At 49.7% G+C, this 23916-nt stretch overlaps 1 protein-coding gene across 1 annotated transcript in view; it reads right to left on the bottom strand.

The window, feature by feature from the left end:
* Positions 1-871: 871 nt before the first annotated feature.
* Positions 872-23916, bottom strand: part of LOC147459808 (Golgi apparatus membrane protein-like protein ECHIDNA) — a 36461-nt gene continuing 13416 nt past the window's right edge. Inside the window, exons 5-6 of the mRNA XM_086511010.1 lie at positions 1224-1350; positions 872-1119 (exon numbers count right to left, since the gene is read on the bottom strand). Coding sequence (XP_086367136.1) covers positions 1031-1119; positions 1224-1350 — 216 coding nt within the window. The 3' untranslated portion in view covers positions 872-1030. The remainder of the gene's footprint in view (positions 1120-1223; positions 1351-23916) is intronic.

Raw genomic sequence — 23916 nt, forward strand, 5'->3', positions numbered from 1 at the left:
GAGAGAGCTTGATTTCACAAATGTATCAAGGTTGTGGCCGCAAGATGACAATGGTGACCATTATTGAAAACTATGGAAACTCCCTTTCTGTAGCAGTCACACATACATCAGTCAACAGTAAGATGTTACTGATGCAGTATGTCCAAATCGGCATCATTACAAAAGCCTCGCAGAATTGCATATAAGACAAATGACCCATGCACCTGTGACCGTGGATGAGGCACAGTTATTTCAAAAGTTATTTCAAAAAGTAACTAATAACCATGCATCATGTGATCACGGCCATAGATACCAATGTTTGTCTATTGGAGAACATGCACATGGATTCTTATAGTGCATAGGAATCTGGGCTTGCTTTGGGAATCAATATGTGACTAGGTAAAGGGAGGCTCTAAATTTCGAAACATGTCTGCCGTTGCTGAGGATTCCCTATTCTTAATACACAACTTGCTTGGAGGGTAAAGCATTGTCAAAAAAAAATCCCTTATGTTTTACTCTCTGAAAGTTTTTGCTCTATGCATACCGCCTGGCATATGCATAGCACAATATGGTGAGGAGACCTTTTTGGAGCTAATATCACGCTGCACTTCATGTCATAAGTAATCTACGTATCCAATCCTTTGACTACATTATTAGGATTGCTTCATCTACAAAGGATCATTCAGCTCAAGCAAGCAGCTCACACCTCATCGATGGCCCACCAAGATGTAGAACCTCTATATTCCTTTATTGGAAGGACCACTGTAATGGTTCTTATTAGCTAAGCCAGTAAGAGATGCAAAGAAACCTGACTCATCTCAATAAGAAAACTGAGACAAGATGCAGCACCATGAGGAATGTATTTGCACAAGAGGGCAAGGCAGACAAGGGCGAGAAAAGAAAAAGGATCATCAGAATACTTGGCACCCAGCGTATAGGATATATCGAGTGTATAACTATATTAAATAATTTCTGAACCTTGAGGTTGCAAAATGCATCCGACAATAGACAACTCTGTACAATCCTCTTGACGCTGAAATTGGTTTCCCACTCAAACAATAGTAAATGCTGAACGAATGGTGGAGGCAACGTGAGATGCAACAGTCTCTGATGCAAATGCTTGAATTCGCTTCTTAGCATCTGCAAAACCAATCAAGTCACACCATGTCAGTGATTCTCATGTTGCAAGTAGAAAATGACCAACTCAAACGCGTACACGCACTCTCTTCAATCATCAATAGCACCTTTTTGGCATCGTGTAAATCCAATAAGGTTTGCAATACTTAAAGCCAGGCAAACGCCCACCACCAAGAGATAATCAAAATTGAGCTTGACAATAGCAACTACTCCAAGAACAAGCCATGCAGCTGCCTGTGGGGACCACATCATAAGATAATATTATTCCCAAAAAACAAAAGAGCAGACAAAAACAAATGTACTCTTAGTAAATTCTCTTGAAATACCTTCAACCGTAGGTTGCAGCAAATATCTCACCATTTGCTGCAAAGAAAGGACAATAGGGAGCAAAGCAGTCAAAGACCTGTTTTTCGCTTTTAAAGTCTCCCCCGGTTTGGGGACTTTGATCTCAGGCATCCCTATTCGGGTGGTCTGCTATTGAGGCACCTCTGTTTGGAGCACCTTGGTCATACTAGCATGGAATGGGAAACGCAAAGGGGAATGAGAATGGGTAGAATACGGCATTACAGAAAAATGGGACTGAGGAGGCTAGAGACACTTAAGAGCCTGTCACAGACTGTAGCTTGAGAGTTGAAAAGTGCGAACGAGCATGACAGGGCATGGTTTTCAGTAAGGCCAAGAGGTTCTTCAAGCAACATACTTGCGGCATGTGAGGAGGGGGGACCTGTGACCAGCTTCTGCTACAGCAGAAAGGGGCAAAGACAGTATGCTACCAAATCTGCAATGATTTAAGTACACGGACAACAACTCCCAAGTATAAATTGATGACATGTGGCAGCATTCTGACAGAGGAACTGCTGAAAATGACGATCTAGACTTCCGTACGGATATCCACAAATCATGACGGCAAAAGCAGATTGCCATAAAAGGTGCTGCCATGGCAACCGCACAAAGATGACGTGACCTTGATTTTCGGTTGCAGCTGTACAGGGCGTCAGTTTCTTTTATCAGTTGCTTTTGGGAAGCGCCAACTTTTTATAAGTTGTAAGAGTTGCTTTTGGGCCTGGTGCATATAAAATAATACCCTGGGGTCACTTTGGCAGATCAGTGCATGGTTGCACAGTTGCAAAGAGACTCCACAACAATTGTACACTGTGACTTATCAATATAAAAAGCAATACTGAAATGGGCGCAAGCATCTGGACGTGGAACTCTGCCACTTCGTATTGCTACTACAATTTGTTTCAAAATTCAAGCATTAAAGTTTTCAGTTCTATTCATGTATCTGTTGTTGGTTACAGTGGTATCAGAGACTCAGTCAATTCTTGTTTTACGGAGCATCCGGTCCGACTTTTTGCAGCATAGGGCATGGATTCTGACAAGGAATCCCATCAAGAACGGAAAGGCGTCCTACCTACAGTCATGCAGGATGAGGAACCCAATGGCAACGGAGATTCTAACAACGGTAGATCAGATGATCAATTCGAAGAATCCTTGATTAAGGATACACAACTTGCAAATCTCCGACAGAAATTGCAAGTTAGCACTTGTGCGAAGCGGCTCGTGAAGTATCTTAAATATGCAAAAAATTGATCTCAGAATTTTATAAGAGGTGGCAGGTGGTCACCAACCCTCCTCTCAAGTCGGCAATGAAAGTGAATAACAAAGTCGAAATCTGATACGAAGGCTTCTCTTTCGACATTGGAGACGAAGGTCCTACAAAACGGTGAGCAAGTTTTCACGAGCGATGAAAAAAATGAGCAAGTCCCTCAATAAAGTCGTTTGTGAATTACAGAGGGATTTTCAAAAGTGATAAGGGAAAAGAGACATACTAAATGTGACAAGACTGTGATATATAACACATTTGTTTATTCTAAACATAATAAATATGTACTAACATCCAAGCAAACTTTTTTGTACCTAAGATGGTAGATACATCATCAAATCTGCTTTGCTTGCTCCTATCCAAAGAGCTTATTGCATCAAAAACAAAACAACTGCCAAAAAGACTTAAAACAATCGATCAACAATTGTCTTCTTGAGGGTGGCCAAAACTTACGGGCCTGTGCGGGTCTGCTACATAGAAGAGAGTGAGAGGATGGACCAACAATATCTGCAAGAAAAGACGGAGGGATGGCTGTGAACAATGTTCCTCTAAACTGCACATCATGTAACTCTTGTTCTCCGACAAAAGTTAGATGTGTACGAATTTACAAAATTATAAGAAATCAAACGGCCTTTGAGGCACCCACCCATGGAACTTGTGATCACCTTGCACCAATCCATGGGAAGCATGTGTGATCTTGCTGGCCTCCATTAAAGACACCCATAGGAATATTATTTTTTCTGAGAAAAAGATCCTTCTACTAGTTACTGAAACTGCCCATGGGGCTACAACCACCTCTGCTAGAGAGGGCTACAACAAACATAAGGGGGAGACTCTACCAATGAAAAACAACATATGTACAATGAGGCTAAATCAAGAGATGGGAGGAGGGAAAAGCCACACAGGTGGGCGGTATTGCCATCTCAGCACACCCTGGACCATGGTGAAGAAAGGCCCAAGGTGCCAGAGTCGAAGGAAAGCCTCTCTACGCTCCCTCATGTGGTCGGAGCTGCCCTGGAGACTCTCGAGCTGTCCTCTGAGAATGTGGATCAGCTCTAGCCAAAGATCTCGAACAGTCTCTGCTGGTGGTACAGGGCGAGCCTCAAAGATGCGGAAGCAGCGGGCCCGCCAGATGAACCAGAGTGTCAGGCCGCAGATGAGCTCCCAACACTCCTCTCTCACTGCACCACTCCTGTGGAGTAAGCTCTGTAGAGCAGGCTGGAGTGTAGGTCGACCCCCCTGCATCACTATCATCCTGCTGGTGGAGGATATCTCAAACTGAAGTGCCGGGCCCGTGAGAGTGGACCAAGCAGCTGCCCCCCAAGTGTATTGTCGTGCCGTGGAAAGAGCCGGCATCAATCGAAGGACACGAGGCCAAACCTGCTGTGCCAAAGGACAGTCCCAAAGACAATGGCGTTGACTCTCCACAAGATGGTCACAAGTTGTGCATGCTACCGAGAGACCACTATGTACTATCCAGCTCCCAACTGCTGTAGCTCGATGTGCAACCAGCCACTGGAACAAAGTGACTCGCCGCGGCTATTTGGAGTCCCACAACCTCTCCCAAAAAGCTAACAAGAACTTAACTGTGAGACCCTCCTCCTACCGATGAGGTGCTGCAACAGCACAAGGCTCTCTCCGCGCTACTAGTATGTGACATCCCAGTCGAACAGTGTACTGAAAGAAAGGGACGCTGGATGGTCGACTGAGGAGAAAGGGTCCCTCCAAAACCACTCTCCAGGATCCCACTGCACTCGTGCCAATGGACAGCACTCGCAAGCCCACAGCCTCCAGTGGCCAGTCTCAAGAGCTGCAGGGTCGGGATCTATGACACGAGTCCTCCCACAGATGCCCACAACTCGTATCCTCTGAAAACAGCACTCTACCACCTGTGGGGCCTCTACTGAAACTCGGTGTAAGCGACCCTCACCCTGTAGCTCGAAAAACAGGGAGGTAACAAGCAAGCCCGAATTGCGATGAGAACCTCAAGTCGTGTGAAGGCCCCCATCCATCTGGGTGCTGCTAACTCGAGAGATGTGAGCCACTCAGCAGAAACTGCCTCTATGATGTCCTAACACATGCTCTACACCCCTCTCATGCCCTGTAGCTAGATGCTCTGAAGCTCCTCTCACAAACCTAAAAACTGTAACCAATCACATAAAGCGCGTGCTGGACCCTCTGCTATGGGACCCAAGAAACATGAGGCCTACTACCAACCAAGTGGCCTCTCTGAGTGCTAACCATGGGGTTCCAAACCAGGGGCTGTCTCATGCGCTCCTCCATGCAAGTAGGCTGATGCTGCTCCAAGGCTCTCTGCAGCTGCTCCCAGGAACGGAGAAGACTCACAACAAAACAGTCCTCCAGTCTCCTGCTCAGGCCAACTCTGCGCATCTCTGTGAAAAGCCATCTGGTCGAAGGTCGCCAAGGGCCTCCAGCCTAAGGTACTCTAGCACTAAACCGCTGCAGCAAAAACTCCTTCCAAGGCTCCTCCCCCAAAAGTAATCCTCTGACAACAAACTTCCCAAGAAGGGCTCTACTCTGTTGTGCTGGGTCTATGATCTCCAACCCTCCCTGAGAACAAGGAAGAGTGATGACCTGCCAGGCCACTTTGGCTCTGGCTATCTGAGTGTCACGCCCTGACCAAAGGAGGTTCCTGATTAGCCTCTCTACCTGGCTGATGCAAGAACTCGAAAAGATCCAACAAGAAGTAATGTACCACATAGTAGCCAACAACACCTAGCTGGCCACTACAACTCTGTCTGCCAGAGAAAGTCGTGCGGAACTCCAATGTGGCAACTTCCTCCTGATGGATAGAAGGAGGGGAGCAATCTACTGATCAAGAGAAAAGTCCAAGCCAACCTGACAGCCCAAGTATCGAACTGCAGCCCTTGGGAGAATCCATCTGAAGCCCTCACCTGGCAGCCAATCAGGCGTAAGAGCACTACCAACTAAGAAAGCCACTGTCTTTCTCTAGTTGATCCGTGCGCCTGATGCACAACAAAAGGTCTCAAGAGCCTGCTCACACCTGTGAAGGTTGGCCCCCTGGCCCTCCAAGTACAACGCTGAGTCGTCTACAAACTCAGCATCCAGTAGCTCTTCTCTCCAAATAGGGAGCGCTAAGCCGCAAAGACCAACCTGCTGTGAAGCCAAAAACCTGCTCATTGCCTCAGCATAGAACAGAAAGAGGAAGAGAGCAAGAGGGCAGCCATGTCCGACCAAACGTGTGAGCATGAAACGATCTCCTCTACCACCTGCCAAAAGTACCTGACTGTGTGCCCGTCTGTAGAGAGTTGACACACCTCTGATCCATGCATCTGAGAAGCCCATCCTGCGTAAAGTGCCCTCCAAAAAGTCCCAGTCAGCTCTATCGTAGCCTTCTCAAAATCGAGAAGAAGTATCACCAGATCCTCACCACGGAGGCGCGCGAGGGCAAATGCCTCCCAGAAAGTGAAGATGTTGTCAAGGATACTACGCTCCTTCACAAAACATGTCTGTGTCCCATGTATGATGCTCTCTAGAAGTGGCTGAATCCTCAAACTCGGAGCCTTGGCGAGAATTTTGTAGGCTAAGTTGAGGATGGTGATAGGTTGCCACTGTAGAATCTCATCCAAGGAGCCACCCTCCTTGGGAATGAGGTAACTCAGGCCCTCACTCAAGTTGTCAGGCATCTCTCCTGTGTGTAGAATGTACTAAAAAGCGTTGCAAAGATCTGAGCCAAGCAAGTCCCAATACTCTAAGAAGAAGCTAGGAGTCAAACCATCCTCACTTCGACCGCTACCATGGGGAAGTGCTATGAGGGCCACGTGGAGCTCCTCTGACTGAAAAGGCAACTCAAGCCTCTGGCGCATCTCCTCTGTCACAAGACAAGGCATTTGTGCCCACACCTGCTCTCTGCATGCATCTTGACGCTCTGACTTAGGCTCTGCTGCCAACAGGTCACAGTAAAAGTCGGTGGCAATTACACGCATGTCCTCTGGCTCTAAAGCAACTAACCCGTCAGGCCTCCTCAACTGGCTGACCCTGGCATGCGCATGTCGGGGCCCCATTGTCTCAAAGAAAGCCCATGTCACTTTGTCACCCACCTGGGTCCATTGAGATGCCTGTCGATGAAAAGCAAACTTCTGGCGCCTCTCCTCTATGGTGGCAGGCTCATGGCGAGCCTGCTGCAATTGCTCCTCCAACCAAGGACTGTCTGGATGTTGCTCCCGCATCCTCTGTAATAAAGAAACACCCCGTCGGAGACGCTGCTCCTCCTCTCTCGCTGCAGCCAGGCGGGCCGTAGACTCCTGGAGAAATAGCCGGCTAAGCTGAGCAAGTCCAGAGGCCACTCTGTCAGTAAGAGAGTCCTACAAGTCTAAGCCCTCTATCCAAAGAGCCACCACTCGCTCTCTGAGCGCAAAGTCCAGCAAGACTCTCTCAGGGATGCGAGTGGGTGAGTTTGCATTCTGGCTGGGACTTCTTTTTCGGACCATGCACCAGTGATCCTCACAGACAGATAGATAGAGGAGGGGGAGCCAAGTCACAAACATGGTCACTAGTGTAGAAGCGATCTATCCGAGATAGATTCACTCCTCCCACTCTGCGGATTCTTGCGGTCCGAACGAGAGAAGGCCAAGTTGTTTGGAGACCTCACAAAGCTAGAGTGCTGCCACACATCAGAAACCCGCATAGTCATACATAACCTCTCCCAAGCTGCCAACTCAACTCCATGCACAATAGTATGGCTACCTCCAATCCTGTCAGAGGGGTCCTCCAACATGTTGAGGTCACCCCCAATGCACCATTGCTCTGCACGTGCACTCGTCACATTGGGCGCATAGATGTTCAAGAAGCCCATGAGGCAACCCTGAACGTGCATAGTAATCCACTGAGCCCTGCCTAGCACAATAATCCCTCTGCCCACAATGGCCTGCTACAAAGAATCCGCAATAGTCATACATACCCCACCCTGGATGCCTCCAGGTCCAAATGCAGCGGACCAAAACGTCTCATAGCGACCATGCAAAATCTGACCACATCGTCCAATGTGACTCTCACAAAGATGATGCTCATGTAGCATAAGAATGTCAATCTCACCACCCACAAGGCATCTCTGAAGCTCTTGACGCAGCCGACCCCGCTGACGCTAAAACAGGGGCCCTCCTAATCCCTGCACATTCCATGAGATGGTCCTCATGGAGTGGGTGGGAGAAAACAGCTGCTGCCACAGCACCCAACCTCGCTATCTTTGAGGCCGGTTTGGATGGGGAGTAATCCGCATCCGAACGACCTCTAGACAAGCGCAAAAGAAGTGATTGTCCTGCCTAGGCCTAAGCCGAGCGTGCAGCCCGAAGAGCTACATCCTCTGTCTAAGGATCCTCATGTATAAATACATAACAAGGAGGGCTCTGAGTGTCAGCAAAGAAGTGCACCACAATGTGCCTGCAACCCACTGCATCCGGAGGTGTCACGATGAACTTGGCCAGAGGCCAAAGTGTCTGGACCAGATCTGTCACACATAAGTCCCATGTGTGGTGTGAGAACTCAATAGCCTAGCCAGTCAAGAACTGTGTGTTAGGTCCACTCTGTGTGATCCCTACCGCACAACGGGAAGGAGAAACCCACTGTTGTGTCCAAAGCCTCAATGCCTCTAGCTCCAAGAAAGAGGACATGGACTCGAAAGCAAGCCTCCTCCAGGTCAGGAGAAGTCACCCAGAAACCGAGTGAAACTGTAGTCGAAGAAGTTCCAACGTCTGCGAATGTCAAAGCTAGTCAAACCTCTAGAGACTGCTGCAAAAGGAGAAGTCTGCACCAAAAAAGGCAGCCTCAAGTGGGGCTGTCCCTCTCGAGCCACATGGCTCGTAGCGCAAGCACTACCAAGAGATCGCCTCGCGGCAGACGCGTGTCCAGTCCCCTGCGTTTGAGGAGTGGTGGTGGAGGGGTCGGGAGATGAGGCCATGGACCCCACCGGGGAGAAAGGGGGGACAGGAGGCGGAGGTGGAGGTGGAGGTGAGGAAGGGGGAGGTGGCGGGGGAGACGGAGCGGTAGCGTCTAAGGGAGGAAGAGGAGGAGGTGGAGGTGGAGGAACTGAAGTGGACGGGGCCTCCTCAGGCGGGTCTTGCTGAAGGGGGTCAAAACGGTTCCCTGTCCGAACCCAACGCTACAAAACTGTAGCAGGTCGGCTACCAAGGGGAGCAGTGGGGCGAGCCCTCCCCTGTCGACGGCGGCCGGGAACCTGCTACCAACCGTCAGTTGTCTCATCGTTGGTCTCAGTCGAGGTACCAGCCTGTGCATCCTGTGTGTCTGGCTGTTGGGCATGCTCAGCCTTGGTAGATTGCGCCTGCGCTGTGGGTCGAGGTCTCTTGTGAGGACACGCCTTAGCCAAATAGCCCATCTGTCTGCAAATGAAACACTGATTCGGGAGGCCCGAATACTCCACGCTCTGATGGAACCAACCCCCACTCACCCTAGGGAGTAGGATGACCTTCGGAAGAGTGTGGGTGTTTCGAACTAGAACACGTACTGTGGGGATGCCGGTCGCCTTGGCAGCTACAGAGGCTGCCGTGCGAGGTGTCTCCAGGACAGTCCCAATCTCTGGGCCTATCTTGGACAAAAGTGGTAGGTACTCTCTCCTCAAACCAAGAAAGCAGACAAAGATGGGCAGGTCTTCCTCCTCTACCAGAACATCTGTAGCTGGATCAAAACCATGCCTCCACTGTCGAAAGTGGGCTCGAACTACTCTAATGGCCAAGGGATTCATCGCGATGACCTTGGATGCCATCTCGGAGGAGTAGCCGCGTCCAAGGAACTGAGCATCCAAGATCTTGCCCACCTTGGCGAGGAGGCGGGCCTGGAGAAGATCGCGCCCTCTCCTCTGCTGGGTTTGGTGCCAAGAATCTTGCAGATGACGGACGTCGCCTGCAGGCGTTCCACCTCTGTTGCGAGGCTCGCTTGCTCTGTCGACGAGAGAGCAAGTCGGATGGTGGGCTCTGCGGGGTCCGGCGAGGGGGCTTCCTGAGAGTCTCTCTGAGGTGGAGCATGAGCCTCCATCAGTGTCTACTGCCGTGAAGAAAGGGCGAAATGTCGATGACGAGCGGTGCCCTTTGCTAGCCGAGCGCGACGTAGATGCTGACGAAATCAGCCGAGCCAGACCGGGGGGGGGTGCGAGGTTGGGACGGGCGGGCTGAGGCGCGGCGGGAAGGGGGGCTGAGATGCGGCGGGCTGGGGCGGCAATGCTGAGGGCTGGCTACGCGCTGTGGCTGATGCACGCTGGTGTTAAACGCATGCAGCGGGCGGGCAGGACAGGCAACGCAAGGGAGGCGGGCTGCGCGCTGGTGCTGTGTGCAGGCAGCGGGCGGGCAGGGCAGGCAGTGCGAGGGAAGCCGGGGGGGAGAGCGATGGCGAGGAGCGTGCGCAGGGGAGAAGGCGAGCGCAGCAGCACACCCATAGGATTTTGTTTTCTATTGCAGCATTATGAAGTGCAATCAAATTTAATTTCTCGAAGCCCAGCTCGCTTCTCCACAGTCGGACACTCAAAGTAGCTAAAGACCCTTGGTCTTTAGGATGTCCTCACCTCTTTCCACGTGTCAGTGGCTATCATCCCCCTCATCCACGCATGGAGCCACCTCGGGCGCTACGTGAAAAGGCACAAGCTCCAAAGTAGCTTCTCTCCTGGCTATCTTTGGTTCTTAAGCCAGCGAACCCAACCCAATGTCTGTAATCTCGCTCTCATCAACATAATTATCGAAATCGTCAAAATCCTTGGTAATAGACCCTAAACGTACTTGATCACAATACAGAGAGGACCGTGAGTCAAGGAAACCCTTCTCCATTTTCGAGAACCACAACGAGTTGTTGGACTACATATTTAAATGCCCACATTGTTTTAGTATTTAAGTTTTACGTGTATGAGACGTACACTTTCAATGGCCAATAACATAAACACATTTATATGAACATATTAATATTTGATGAATGCATTAAATTGAATAACATTTTTACCCCCCAAGAATGTTGGAGAAGCTAGACAACTACAGAAATGGGTCCGCTGCATTGCGAACCCATTTCAACTAGCTATTTTTGGCTTCTCCTACATGCTTGGGGGCTTATTTTTTTCATATAAGAAGCATATTGCGTGGGAGGGGATTGACCCCCATTTTACAACCAGGGAAGGGGTTTGCATGTCCAAGCAGGGGTTAACCATGCATAATTGGTATAACTTTGCCCAAATGGGCAAAGTTTGCCGAGCTGTTCCAAAACACGTACTCGACAATTGTGGACATTAACAACATTGATTACTGCATAGGCAGCCAGCTTGAAGAGGTGTAGGTTCTGGCCATTGCTAGTGCTACCTACACTCGGCGCAATATATTCTCACCTGCAAGCGGATTTTGACTTGCATCTTCAGATTCATGGGGCATGGGTGATGGGCACATGGCAGTCTCCTCACTTGCGTTAGTTGGTCAAATTGTGGGGTCAGTTGCGCACGAAGCCTCAGTCAGATTCGGCGGGGGTTTATTTTAGTGCTTAGCATGGGTTGAAAACTAATGTGAAACTCAAAAGTAATCTAGTTAAACCAAGAAGCCAATTTTATAAAAAAGAAACAAAAAAATGCCGCAACATTGCCTAGATCTGCCATGCCGATAATGGCACCGTCTGTGCCAGCACGTAGACTGGTTTGGACCAAAGCCTTATGTGCTGATTATTTAGCTTCATACAACCTGCTAGAGCCGATGTGCAGCGAGTTGGGTATGGTCATGACAAAATTCGTTGTTGTAAGTGTTGCGATGAAGCCGCAACCTAGGGCATGTAGCCAAATTTATGCACTCAGAACCCCCCCCCCCCCCCCCCCCCCCCCCCCCCCCCCCCCCCCCCCCCCCCCCCCCCCCCCCCCCCCCCCCCCCCCCCCCCCCCCCCCCCCCCCCCCCCCCCCCCCCCCCCCCCCCCCCCCCCCCCCCCCCCCCCCCCCCCCCCGTCTTCTTCTTCCCGAAGCCTCCTGCACTTGGCTCTGGCAGCACTGTGTCTTTGGACAGTGCTCGGCGCACTCGGCTGCAGAGTCGCTTCACCGCCCGCTTCTTCGCCTTAGCAGTAGACACAGATGGAGGCAGCCCCGCCACAGAGGGACTCGTCCGAAGCCCCCTCGCCCGACCCCGCTAAGCCCACCATTCGACTTGCTCTTTCGCAGACAGAGCAAGCGAGCCTAGCCGCAAAGGTACAGCGCTTGCAGGCGACTTCTGTCATCTGCAAGATTCTCGGCACCCGACCTAGCAGAGGAGAGCTGTGTGACCTTCTCTAGGCCCGCCTTCTCGCAAAGGTGGGCAAGATCTTGGACGTACAGATACTCGGACGACGTTACTATCAGATTGAGTTTGAGACCTCCGAGATGGCGTCCAAGGTCATAGCCATGAGTCCATTGGCCATCCGAGCAACACGAGCCCACTTTCGACGGTGGAGACATGGTTTCGACCCTGCTTCGGATGTTCTAGTAGAGGAGGCAAACATCCCCATCTCCGTCTGCTTTCCGTGTTTGCGGAGGGAGTACTTACCACTTTTGTCCAGGATCGGCTCATTCGGACTGTCCTGGAGACGCCTCGCACGGCAGCCTCAGTAGTTGCCAAGGCGGCTGGCATTCCCTCAGTTCGCGTTTTGGTCAGAGACACTCACAGTGTCACACGCTCCCGAAGGTTATTCTTCGGCCTCGGGTGAGTGGGGGTTGGTTTAGACAGAGTGTGGAGTATTCGGGCCTTCCGAACCAGTGCTTCATTTGTCGACAGATGGGCCATCTAGCGAAGGCCTCTCCACGGAGGAGGCCTCGACCTACACCACAGCCTCAGCCCCAGCATGCAAGGGCTGGCCAGTAGACACAGACAGAGGCACAACGCACACATGCAAAGCCACCCTCTGAGCCTGGGGCTCCAGCGGAGGAGGGATGGCAACAGGTCCGTGGTCGACGACGACAGGGGCCACAGCGACAACTTGGCACTCAGAGTGGTCCTCAGGCGCCTACTCAGCAGCAGTGGGTTCCCCGGGGAACCGGTTTGGTCCTCTTGAGCAGGATGAGGTCCCTGCTCCAACCCCCACCCCAGCTTCACCCTCGACAGCCCCTCCCCCCCCCAGAGTTCCCCCCCTCTTCCTCATCCTCCCCCCGCCTCTTCCTCCGGCCCTTCTACCTCTGCTGCCCCCCCCCCCACCCCTCTTCTCCACTACTCCCCCCTGCTCCTTATCCCCCCCTCCCACTTCAGTTCCGAAGTCGTCCCAGGGGGCAGGGCCTTCTTAGGCTGCTAGGAGATCTCTTGGCAGCGCCTTTGCCACGAGTCGCTTGGCGAGAGAGGGACAGCCTTTCTTGCGGCCCCCTCTACAAGTACAAACGTCTCCCCTTGCAGATATCCCTCGTGGTCTGACGAGCATTGACATCCGGCACCGATGGGACTTCTTCGACTACGACTTCACTCGTTTTCTCGACGACCCCTCAGCAGACCATGAGGCAGCCTGCTTCAGGGTCCATGTTCTGTTCCTTGCAACTAGGGGGACAGAGGCATTGGACTCAGCAGTTGGCTTCTCCTTTCCCCTTTGCGGCGGCAGGGACCAGACAGAGTGGACTCTCGACTCAGTGTTGGGATGGTTGCACACACAGATCCTAGAGTTCTCTCACCACATGGGAGAACTAGGAGTTATAGACATGCTTCAGACTTTGTCGCCATTGGCCAAGTTTGCGGTGACACCTCCAAATTCAACAGGATGTAGACACATTGTGGTTTACTTCTTTGCCGATACACAGTGCTTGCCATGCTATGTATACATTCATGAGGACTCTTGGACAGAGGAGGTTGCTTTACGTACGGCTCGCTCTGCTTGGGCTTGGGCCAGGCACTCGTTGCAGTCACGCCTATCTAGAGGACGTTCGGATGCAGATTACTCCCCATCCAAGCCAGCCTCGAAGATAGCCCGTCGAGCTGCTACGGCAGCATCTGTTCTCTCTCACTCCCCATGAGGATCATCTCATGGAACGTGCAGGGACTAGGTGGGCCCCAGTTTCAACGTCAGCGGGGCCGACTCCGTCAGGAGCTTCAGCGCTGCCTTGTGGGAGGAGAGATTGATCTCCTTATGCTTCAGGAGCACCATCTGTGTGAGAGCCGCATTAGACGTTGTGGTCAGCTCTTGCGTGGACAATATGATACTTTTTGGTCAACTGCTTTTAGACCTGGAGGCATCCAAGGTGGGGTATGTATGACTATTGCGGACTCTTTGCAGCAAGCCATTGTGGGCAGAGGGATTATTGTGCCAAGCAAGGCTCAATGGATTACTATGCAGGTTCAGGGTTGCCTAGTGGGCTTCCTAAACATCTATGCGCCCAATGTGGCGAGTGCTCCAGCAGAGTTTTGGTCACAGATAGTTGAGTCTCTGCCGCAGGCAGAACACTGGTGCATAGGAGGGGACTTCAACATGTTGGAGGACCCTTCTGACAGGATTGGTGGTACCCATGCTACTATACATGAAGTTGAGCTGGCAGCTTGGGAGAGGTTTTGTATGACTCTGAGGGTCTCGAATGTTTGACAGCACTCTGGTTTTGTGAGGCCCCCAGACATCCTTGCCTCCTCTCGTTCGGACCCAAGAGTGGGAGGAGTGAATCTATTGCGGATAGATCGCTTCTACACTAGACCATTTCAGTGACATGAGAGGGACAGTGGGCATTCTGTCAGGGACTTCCTTCTTGGACCATGCACCAGTGATCCTCACAGTGGCAGACAGGCAGAGGAGTGGGAGCACGCTGCTTCCCATCCAAGAGAGGGTCTTGTTGGACTCAGCACTCAGAGAGCCAGAGAGCTTGGACAAGAAGGATTCTCCTGCTGACAGAGTGGCCTCGGGCCTAGCTCAGATTAGCCGTTTTTTTCTCCAAGAGTCTATGGCTCGCCGGGCTGCAGCGAGAGAGGAGGAGCCGCCTCTCAAATGGGGCATTGCTTTGTTACACAGGATGCAGGAGCAGCATTCAGACAGTCCTTGGTTGGAGGAGCAGCTACAGCAGGCTCGACAGGAGCTTGTTAGCACAGAGAAGAGGCGACATGAGTTTACTTTCCACCGACAAGCATCTTAGTGGACCCAGGTGGGCGACAGAGTGACTGGTGCTTTCTTTGAGGCAGTGGGACCTCGGCATTCGCATGCCAAGGTCAGCCAATTGAAGAGGCCCAACGGGTCAGTTGCTTCTGAGCCCGAGGATATGCGCGCAGTTGCTACTGACTTTTACCGTGAGTTACTGTCTGCAGAGTCCCAGTCAGAGCGTCAGGATGCATACAGGGAGCAAGTTTGGGCACAGATGCCTTGTCTTGTGACTAAGGAGATGCGTCAAAGGCTTGAGCTGCCACTTCAGCTTGAGGAGCTGCACACGGCTCTTAGGGCCCTCCCCCGTGGTAGCTGTCCAAGTGAGGATGGACTGACTCCCAGTTTTTTCTTGGAGTACTGGGACCTGCTTGGCCCAGATCTTTGTAGTGCTTTTCAGTACATTTTGCACACAGGAGTGATGCCTGACAGCATGAGTGAGAGCCTGATCTACCTCATTCCCAAAGAGGGTGGCTCCTTGGAGGAGATTCAATAGTGGCGCCCCATCACCATCCTCAACTCAGCCTACAAAATTCATGTCAAGGCTCTGAGTTTGAGGATTCAACCACTTCTAGAGAGCCTTATACATGGAACTCAGACAGGTTTTGTCAAGGAACGCAGTATCCTTGACAACATCTTTACTTTTTGGGAAGGCATACGACAGAGTTGACTGGGACTTTCTAGAGGGCACTCTACGCAGGATGGGCTTCTCAGATGCTTGGATCAGAGGGGTGTCAGCTTTGTACAGACAGCCTCACAGTCAGGTACTTTTGGCAAGAGGTAGAGGTGATCGCTTCATGCTCACACGTTCGGTCAGATAGAGCTGTCCTCTTGTCTCCGTCCTCTTTCTGTTCTATGCGGAGGCGATGAGCAGGGTTTTGGTGTCGCAGCAGGTTGGTCTACGGGGCTTAGCACTCCCTAATCGAGGAGATGAGCTTCTGGACGCTGAGTTTGCCGACGACTCAACCTTGTACTTAGATGGCTAGGAGGCCAACCTTCACAAGTGTGAGCAAGCTCTGGAGACCTTCTGTTGTGCATCGGGCGCACTGATCAACTGGAGAAAGACAGTGGCTTTCTCGGTTGGTAGTGCTCCTATACCCGATTGGATGCCAGGAGAGGGTTTTAGGTGGATTCCCCCAAGGACTGCAGTTCGGTACTTGGGCTGTCAGGTTGGTTTGGACTTGTCTCCCGAGCAGCAGATTGCTCCCCTTCTCCTGTCTATCAGGAGAAAGTTGTTACATTGGAGCTCAGCACGACTTTCTTTGGCTAGCATAGTAGTAGTGGCCAACCAGGTGTTGTTGGCGACTATGTGGTACATCACTTCTTGCTGGATCTTCTCGAGTTCTTGTATCAGCCAGGTAGAGAGGCTGATCACGAACTTCCTTTGGTCAGGACGTGACACTCAGATAGCCCGAGCCAAAGTGGCTTGGTAGGTCATCACTCTTCCTTGTTCACAGGGAGGGCTTGGGATCATTGACCGAGCGCAGCAGAGTAGAGCCATTCTTGGGAGAGGACTTCTTCCAGGTGAGGAGCCCTGGAAGGAGTTCTTGCTACAGCGGCTTCGTGCTAGGGTGCCTCAGGTAGGAAGCCCCTGACAACCTTCGACCAGATGGATCTTCACAGAGATGAGCAGAGTTGGTTTGAGCAGGAGACTAAAGGACCGCTTCGCTGTGAGTTTGCTTCGATCTTAGGAGCTCTTGCGGCGAGGCCTGGAGCAGAGACAGCCTACTTGCACGGAGGAGCGCCTACGACAGCCCCTTGTTTGGAACCCCATGGTTAGCACTCAGAGAGGCCACTTGGTTGGTAGTCGGCCTCATGTTTCCTGGGGTCCCATGGCAACGGGTCCAGCGCGCTCTTTAGGTGACTGGTTAGAGTTCACAAGCTTGTCAGAGGAGGTGCAGGGTTTCCAGCTACAAGGCATGAGAGAGGTGCAGAGCATGTGCCAGGACATCTCAGAGGCAGTTCTAGCTGAGTGGCTCACGCCTCTCGAGCCAGTAGCACCCAGGTGGATGGGAGCCTTCACACGACTGGAGGTTCTCATCTCAGTCAAGGCCTGCTCAGAGATTGTTCCATCCCTTTTCTTCGAGCTTCAGGGTGGGGGATGCCTACAGCGAGTTGCATTAGAGGCCCCGCAGGTGGCAGAGTGTTGTTTTCAGAGGATCCGAGTAGTGGACATCTATGGGAGGACTTGTGTCATAGATCCTGACCCAGTAGCTCTTGAGACTGGACACCGGAGGCTGTGGACTTGGGAGTGTTGTCCACTGGCACGAGTACAGTGGGATCCTGGTGAGTGGCTCTGGAGGGACCCTTCTCTTCTGCAGACCACCAGGAGTCCCGTTCTTTCGGTACACTGTTCGACTAGGACGCCATATACTAGTAGCACAGAGAGAGGCTTGCCCCGCTGCAGCACCTCATTGGCAGGAGGAGGGTCTCACAACTGAGTTCTTGGTAGCCTTTTGGGAGAGGTTGTGGGACTCCACACAGCCGAGGCGAGTCACCTTGTTTCAGTGGCTGGTCGCACACAGAGCTACAGCAATTGGGAGCTGGCTAGTGCATAGTTGTCTCTCGGCCGCATGTGCAGCTTGTGACCATCTTGTGGAGAGTCAACGTCACTGTCTTTGGGACTGTCCCTCAGCCCAACAGGTGTGGCTACGAGTCCTTCGGCTGATGCCTGCTCTCTCCACAGCTCGACAATACACTTGGGGAGCAGCGGCTTGGTCCACCCTCACGGGCCCGGCACTTCAGTTTGAGCTATCTTCCACCAGCAAGATGATAGTGATGCAGGAGGGGCGACCTACACTCCAGCCTGCTACAGAGCTTACTCCACAGGAGTGGTACAATGAGAGAGAGGAGTGTTGGGAGCTCATCAGTGGCCTGACACTCTGGTTCATTTGGCAGGCCCGTTGCTTCCGCATCTTTGAGGCTCGCCCTGTGCCACCAGCAGAGACTGTTCGCGATTTTTGGCTAGAGTTGATCCATACTCTCACAAGACAGCTTGAGGGACTACAGGGCAGCTCCGACCTGCATGCGGGAGCGCAGAGAGGCTTTCCTTCGACTCTGGCGTCCTAGGCCTTTTTACACCATGGTCCAGGGTGTACTCCGATAGCATTACCGACCACCTGTGTGGCTTTTCCCTCCCCCCATTTCTTGATTTAGCCCCATTGTACATATGCTGGTTTTTTTCATTGGGAGAGTCTCCCATCATGGTTGTTGTAGCCCTCTCTTGAAGAGGTGGTTGTAGCCCTACGGGCAGTTTCAGTAACTAATAGAAGGATCTTTTTCGCCGGAAAAAAAAAAGTTGGACACTCATCTAGGCTCCCTCGATGTCGACTATTGTCGCCCGCACGCAAATTGGCCTTAGTGTTTGCAAAAGTATTTTTCCTAGACGAAGATGCATGAAACCAGAAACACTAGTAGACTTTTCTAAATTTGCACGATTTTTGAACTATTTTCTTGTATATTTTAATAGAGGTTTTTCTTCCCTTTACCTTGGTTTGCAGCCGGCTAATCTTGATTTTCAACCGGTTCAAGGATAAGTTGAGGCAAACCTTTCCCTAACATTGCTTGGCTTATGTGTCCCATTCAAAACAAACATGCCCATTAGCCTTAAAAAATGCACTTGGCCTACGTGTCCTAGTAAATAAGAACATGCCCATTAGCCTAAAAAAGGTCCATTGTGTCAACTCCTACAACAATGCTTCTATAAGGTTCTAACATGCAATGCTTTTGATGGTGAGTATGCACTTTTTCTGTCCATTTAATGCACGGCAAGAACTTTAAGAGCAACCAAGATTCGGTTGAATAGAGGGCAGAAGACCTTAGCTATCTACGATGGCACCATTCCATTGGGCCAAAGACTAGAGGTCTATTTTTGGACATACCTAAACATGCCAAGTCCTCTCACTTTGTTAGGAGAGCATGTGAAGCTTGAGTGCACAGAGAAAATAATATGGGAGAGCATGTTTATGCTATTGATCATGAGGTTTCTAAGTTCTACAAGGTTGTTATGTCTACTTCCCCATTGCAGAGTGATGTCGGTTTCAAGATTTCACCAATATTTATCAAAGACAACCTCCAAAACATTCATCACTCGGCAAGTGTTGTTGATATCATTAGATGCCTGCCTTTGCATACGTGCCATTGCTGAGGAAATATTGGAGGAGGAGAGCATAGGACTCAATATATTATAATCATGAAAGCGGTTGGTGTATTTGGGAGTGGTGAGCATGAAGGATGCACTGCGCAGCATCTGTGGCCCGAGATACTTGCTAAATGGAGATCAAAACTAATAAACAATTTTCAAGACGGAATTACATAGGAAAGAAGCATGTGTTTCGTGTTTGTACAAGTGGGTCATTGGAGAAAGGGTTTACTTATGCTATCACCCTTCCCAAATTCCCTCATTACATCTGAGGATTTCCAAAGGCGGGACAACAAACATGCCACATATGTGCCTTGCAAACACATCAATCTACTTCGTGTTTTTTCACGTCCTTAGTTTGGACTCCGTTGCCCATGAGTTTGTGCAAGGCTGCACTCGAAAAGGTGGAATTGTTTCAAAACCTTGTTAGGTACCCGAGTAGCCTGATTGAATCTAGCATGCCATGATTATTTTCTTCAATATAGCTTGCGCTCGCATCAATTTGTCAAGGGTATTGCTCGTATTTGCTCGAAATTAGTTTCGCTCAGTTTTCTTTGCTCGTTGATTGGAAACCCTCGGAGACAATTGATCAAGCCGTGGAGCAAAAGATCAATGAAATCATGAAATACAAGAAACACTCTCGCAAGGGACAAAAGTCTTAAGTCTTTGCCCGGCTATCTTGGCTAACAGTCAACTTTCGAGGACTTGGCAAAGAGGGGTCTAAAAGGAAACACCGATGACATGTTCACTTTGAAGACGACTCGAATTCTCCTCCTCCTCCTTTTAGTTCCAATCCCAGTGAGGCAGAAAGACAGAAATTAAGGAAACGAAAGTATTGAAAAAGCAAGTCAAGAAAAGCACCACAAGAAATGACGTTATTTAGACAGATACTCCTCCATCTTTTGATGACTCTCATGATCCTTTGAAACAACTTTTGGTAAAAAGCAGAATCACTTGATTCAAGACCCGAAGTATGACAACTTGGAACGAAGAAGGGGCAAGAAAAAATTCAAGGACGATGCTATAAGCATAAAGTTTGATTTTTTTCAGGCAACAAGGATACTCATAAGGCATTGTCCTTTATTTAGCAGCTAGACACCGCTTTCAAGAGAACTTTACAGAAGCCTCCGAGGTTTACAAGGTGGCATCCCACCTCAAAAGGGAATGCACAAACATGGTGGTCAACGCTTTTAATGCATCAAAAAATGCCTCGGAAATGAGTCAAGTTCAAAGGATAGTTCTCATCTATTTGGTTGACTCTCCAATTTGAAGCTGATGTCTTGATAGCATGGAACCACCTTAGGATGAAAGAGGAAGATACCGTTTCTACCTACAACCAGTGATTTTGAAATACTTTGTCATAAAATCTAATATCTAACCAACCCAAATGATTTTCTCATATTAAACTGATCATTTAATGTGGGAGAATAAACGGGAACAAGGGTTAGAATATAGACATGTACTTACGGATCTATCTCAACACGGGGCCAACGGTAAAGGGGTCCAAATAAGAGATGGTCTGTCAAAGAGCAAAGCTAGCTAATGGAGTTTAAAGACCTTAAGGTTAGCTTCATTAAAGACCTCCAAAGGTTAGTAACCTTTGACCTTAGGCAAGCTAGGGTTGTGCTTGAGATACTTGTCGTGCTTGCTGACTAAGGTGCTTGAGGTGCTTGCTGTCTAAGGTGCTTGAGGTGCTTAATGACTAAGTTGCTAAGGTATTCCATGACTAAGGTGCTTGAGGGGTTAAGGTGTTCAAAAAGTCAAAGCATATCCCTACTCATGAAGGGGCGAGCCCTCTTTGTAGGAGCTAGAGAGAGCACACCCCCCCTCACACAAGGCAAGCTTGGTACAAAGAAAGCAAATAGGACACTTGTCAAGCTCCTCTCATAGTGTGCCTAAAGCCTATTGGTTGGCCTCCCAAGGGGTCCAATGATGATTTAGTTAATTCAATTAATTGTTTATTCATTTTCAAGTCCTCTCTCTCAGAGGGGAAAGGGGGAAACTTGTCCCAAGGCTACCCTTGTTGCTTGATATGCACTCAGCATGTGATTGGCCAGGCTTGAAGAGGTCCAATCAAGTGCAAGCTAGCACTAGAAGAGGGGGTCGACCAAAGCAAAGAGGGGGCTAGCTTGGTGGGCTATACTCTCCCCCCCCCACACACACACACACACACTCTCATTGTGTGAGTTGCAAAGTGTAAGAGCTCCATCTCCTTCTCCAAGCTCGTAGAGAAGTTAAGAGCCTACACCAACACTCTTCGTTATGGAATGCAAATCCAACCAAGAGCCATGCTTCAATGCTTAAGCTTACCATCTTCTCCATCTTCATTACTATGCTATTATGTATGCTAAGCAAGAACAGTGATGATAAGTGAGGAATTATTTCTTTCTTTTATGAATGTTTCTTCTTCCTCTTCCCTACCCTCATTCGTCGCTAGCTCTCTCCACCTATGAAGGTGCTTGAGGCCTTGGGACTGAGGCCGGGGATGGTTAATGCTTTCTACAAAGTCTATGTTATGCTCGTGATGCATGAAGCTTTCCATCTTCATTGCATCACCTAGGTCACAAGGAACACAAAGATTGTATTGTACCAAGTCTCTCTTGATGGGAGAATCTATAATACGAAAGCCTATTGGAGGGGGGACCACCTCCACATAAATCCGGTCCTAACTGTTGTCAAGTTCTCTAAACTCTCTCTCTTGCAAAAGTATTATTCATGCCAAGTTAATTAAGTACTATGGTTATGTAGCTACCGCTAATTAAGTTCAGCCCCTATGTTCTCAAAGTAGTCTCACAAAAATGCTCACTCTAATTTCTCTAATTCCACTATTCTCAAAGTTCATAGGCCATTTCCATTACACTTTCCTACCACTTGCTTCTTTCCGGAAGGTGTCTTTGAAGGAACAATGGGAACGATATTGTTGCAGTCTATCGAAAGCAATTCAAAGATATTGTCTTAAGCATTATTCTACTAGCATTCAACAACTTGTGGATCATACTCTGGACCAGTTTCTCAATGTTGTTAGGATCTTCGACTCATGATACAAACAAGTTGATATTCAAGGCTGCAGAGAAAGACACTTTGAAAGAAAGAAGAAAGCCAAGAAACATGTTCAAAAGAAGAAATCCACAACCTCTCAGTCATCTACCAAGACTACAAGCATACATAGTGCTTTGGATGTGGTGAAGTGGGACATGTCTTAAGCAAAGTTCCCTAAGAAAGAGGAGAAGCCACAAGAAAAACCACATACTTCAAAAGCGGCTGAGGAAAGAATAAAGAAGGGGAAAACTAAGGTAAGACTTGTACTAGATTTTTGTGAGAGTGAGCAGCAGAGAGGGTGAGAGCCACGCACGCCGAAAACGCTGGAGGGAGAGAGAGAGAAGAAGAAGAAGAAAACGCCGAAAACGTTGGAGAGAGAGAGAGAGAGAGAGAGAGAGAGAGAGAAAGAACATAAACTTCTTTATCCAAATCTCCGTTCGGAAAAGCACTTTTGACATCCATTTGGAAGATAGGCCAACCAAAGTTAAGCTGCGAGGGCAGACACTGTGCGTATGGTAGTCATGCGAGCAGTGTGAGCAAAGGTCTCGTCAAAGTCTACGCCGGGTCGCTGTGTAAAACGCCGAGTAACAAGTCTCAGCTTGTGTTTGTCGAAGGAACCATAGGCCTTGTACTTTGTCTTGAAAATCCATTTCGTAGAAACCACCTTCCGCTTGTTGGGCCTGGAACAAAGGTCCAAGTTATATTCCGCTCGATAGCGTCCAGCTGTCTGCATGGCACACTTCAAGCAATCATGCTGGAGTGCTGGTGGAGGAAGGCTCAACTGGTGAAGCCTGAATCTAGGACATGAGCGCAAAGCTCACGAACTCTAAGGCATCATAAACCTCTCTCTTCTTGAGGCGTGCAGAACGTCGAGGTTGTCCAAGTTTTGGCGAGTCTGGTATCTTCGTGACTCCAAAGAAAGAAACCGTTAACGTAGAGCCAACCAGGTACTAACTTCTCCTTGAGAGGTGCGACCCCCTCCACTCCCTGGGAATGTAGGAATCCCATATGCCATGAGCATGGCCATATCTCGTGTGAACTCCTCTGATGAGTGCATAGGTGTGTCCAAGGCAAACCACAAGTCACCACCCCCTCTGGAGTGAGGAACCGACAAATGATGGCTGGAATGAATGGATCTTCCAAGGATCGTACGCCCGTAGATGATCAAGCCGATGTCAAAGATACCGTGTACTGCAGCAGTCACTGAGAGACCACACGGACCACCACCAAATGGTGTCTTGGCAGGAGGTAACTTCATCCTATGTAAAAAACTCAAACCATGTGGCTGCTTTCCACCCAAAAACGCAACTGCGAGGTGATGAAAACGCTACTATCCATCGAAAGTCGACTTTCGGTCCAAATAACCGGAGAAATTCAACGATTTCCTCTTCTTCCAAAGTGCTTCAAGCCTCTCATTGATTGGTTTTCATGTGGCTGCTTTTGTCACAAAGTGATGACGTGGCGGACAGCAGAAACCCTAATTTCTGCCATAAACCCTAAAATTCCTGCAAACCCTAATTTCCGGGAATCGTGGAGGCTGAAAATAATAATAATAATAAATGATGAGCGACGCAAATTTTGCTTTTTCTCTACGCAATGAGAAAGAGAGAGAGAATGCTTTTGCTTTCAAGTTTTGACTCTCTGTGAGTGAGAGAGAGAGAGAGAGAGAGAGAGAGAGAGAGAGAGAGAGAGAGAGAGAGAGAGAGAGAGAGAGAGAGCAATTGCTTTTGATTTGAAGCTTTTGGGGCTCTGCTTTTGGGCATCCCTTGTAACCTTTAAATTAGTGGTGAGGGCCTCACTTCTCAGAGCATCTGGACACAGAGTCTGAGAGTGAATCCCGACCCACTCTCTTGTACTTTGAACTGATTAATATAAAAAGAAATACAGAAAGGGGCGCCAGTCTTTGGGGCCAATATCTCTAGGCACGGAACTCTGCCGGGCC

Source organism: Adiantum capillus-veneris, chromosome 4 (assembly GCF_014529385.1).
Source record: "Adiantum capillus-veneris isolate H3 chromosome 4, ASM1452938v2, whole genome shotgun sequence".
In the NCBI taxonomy this organism is placed as follows: domain Eukaryota; kingdom Viridiplantae; phylum Streptophyta; class Polypodiopsida; order Polypodiales; family Pteridaceae; genus Adiantum; species Adiantum capillus-veneris.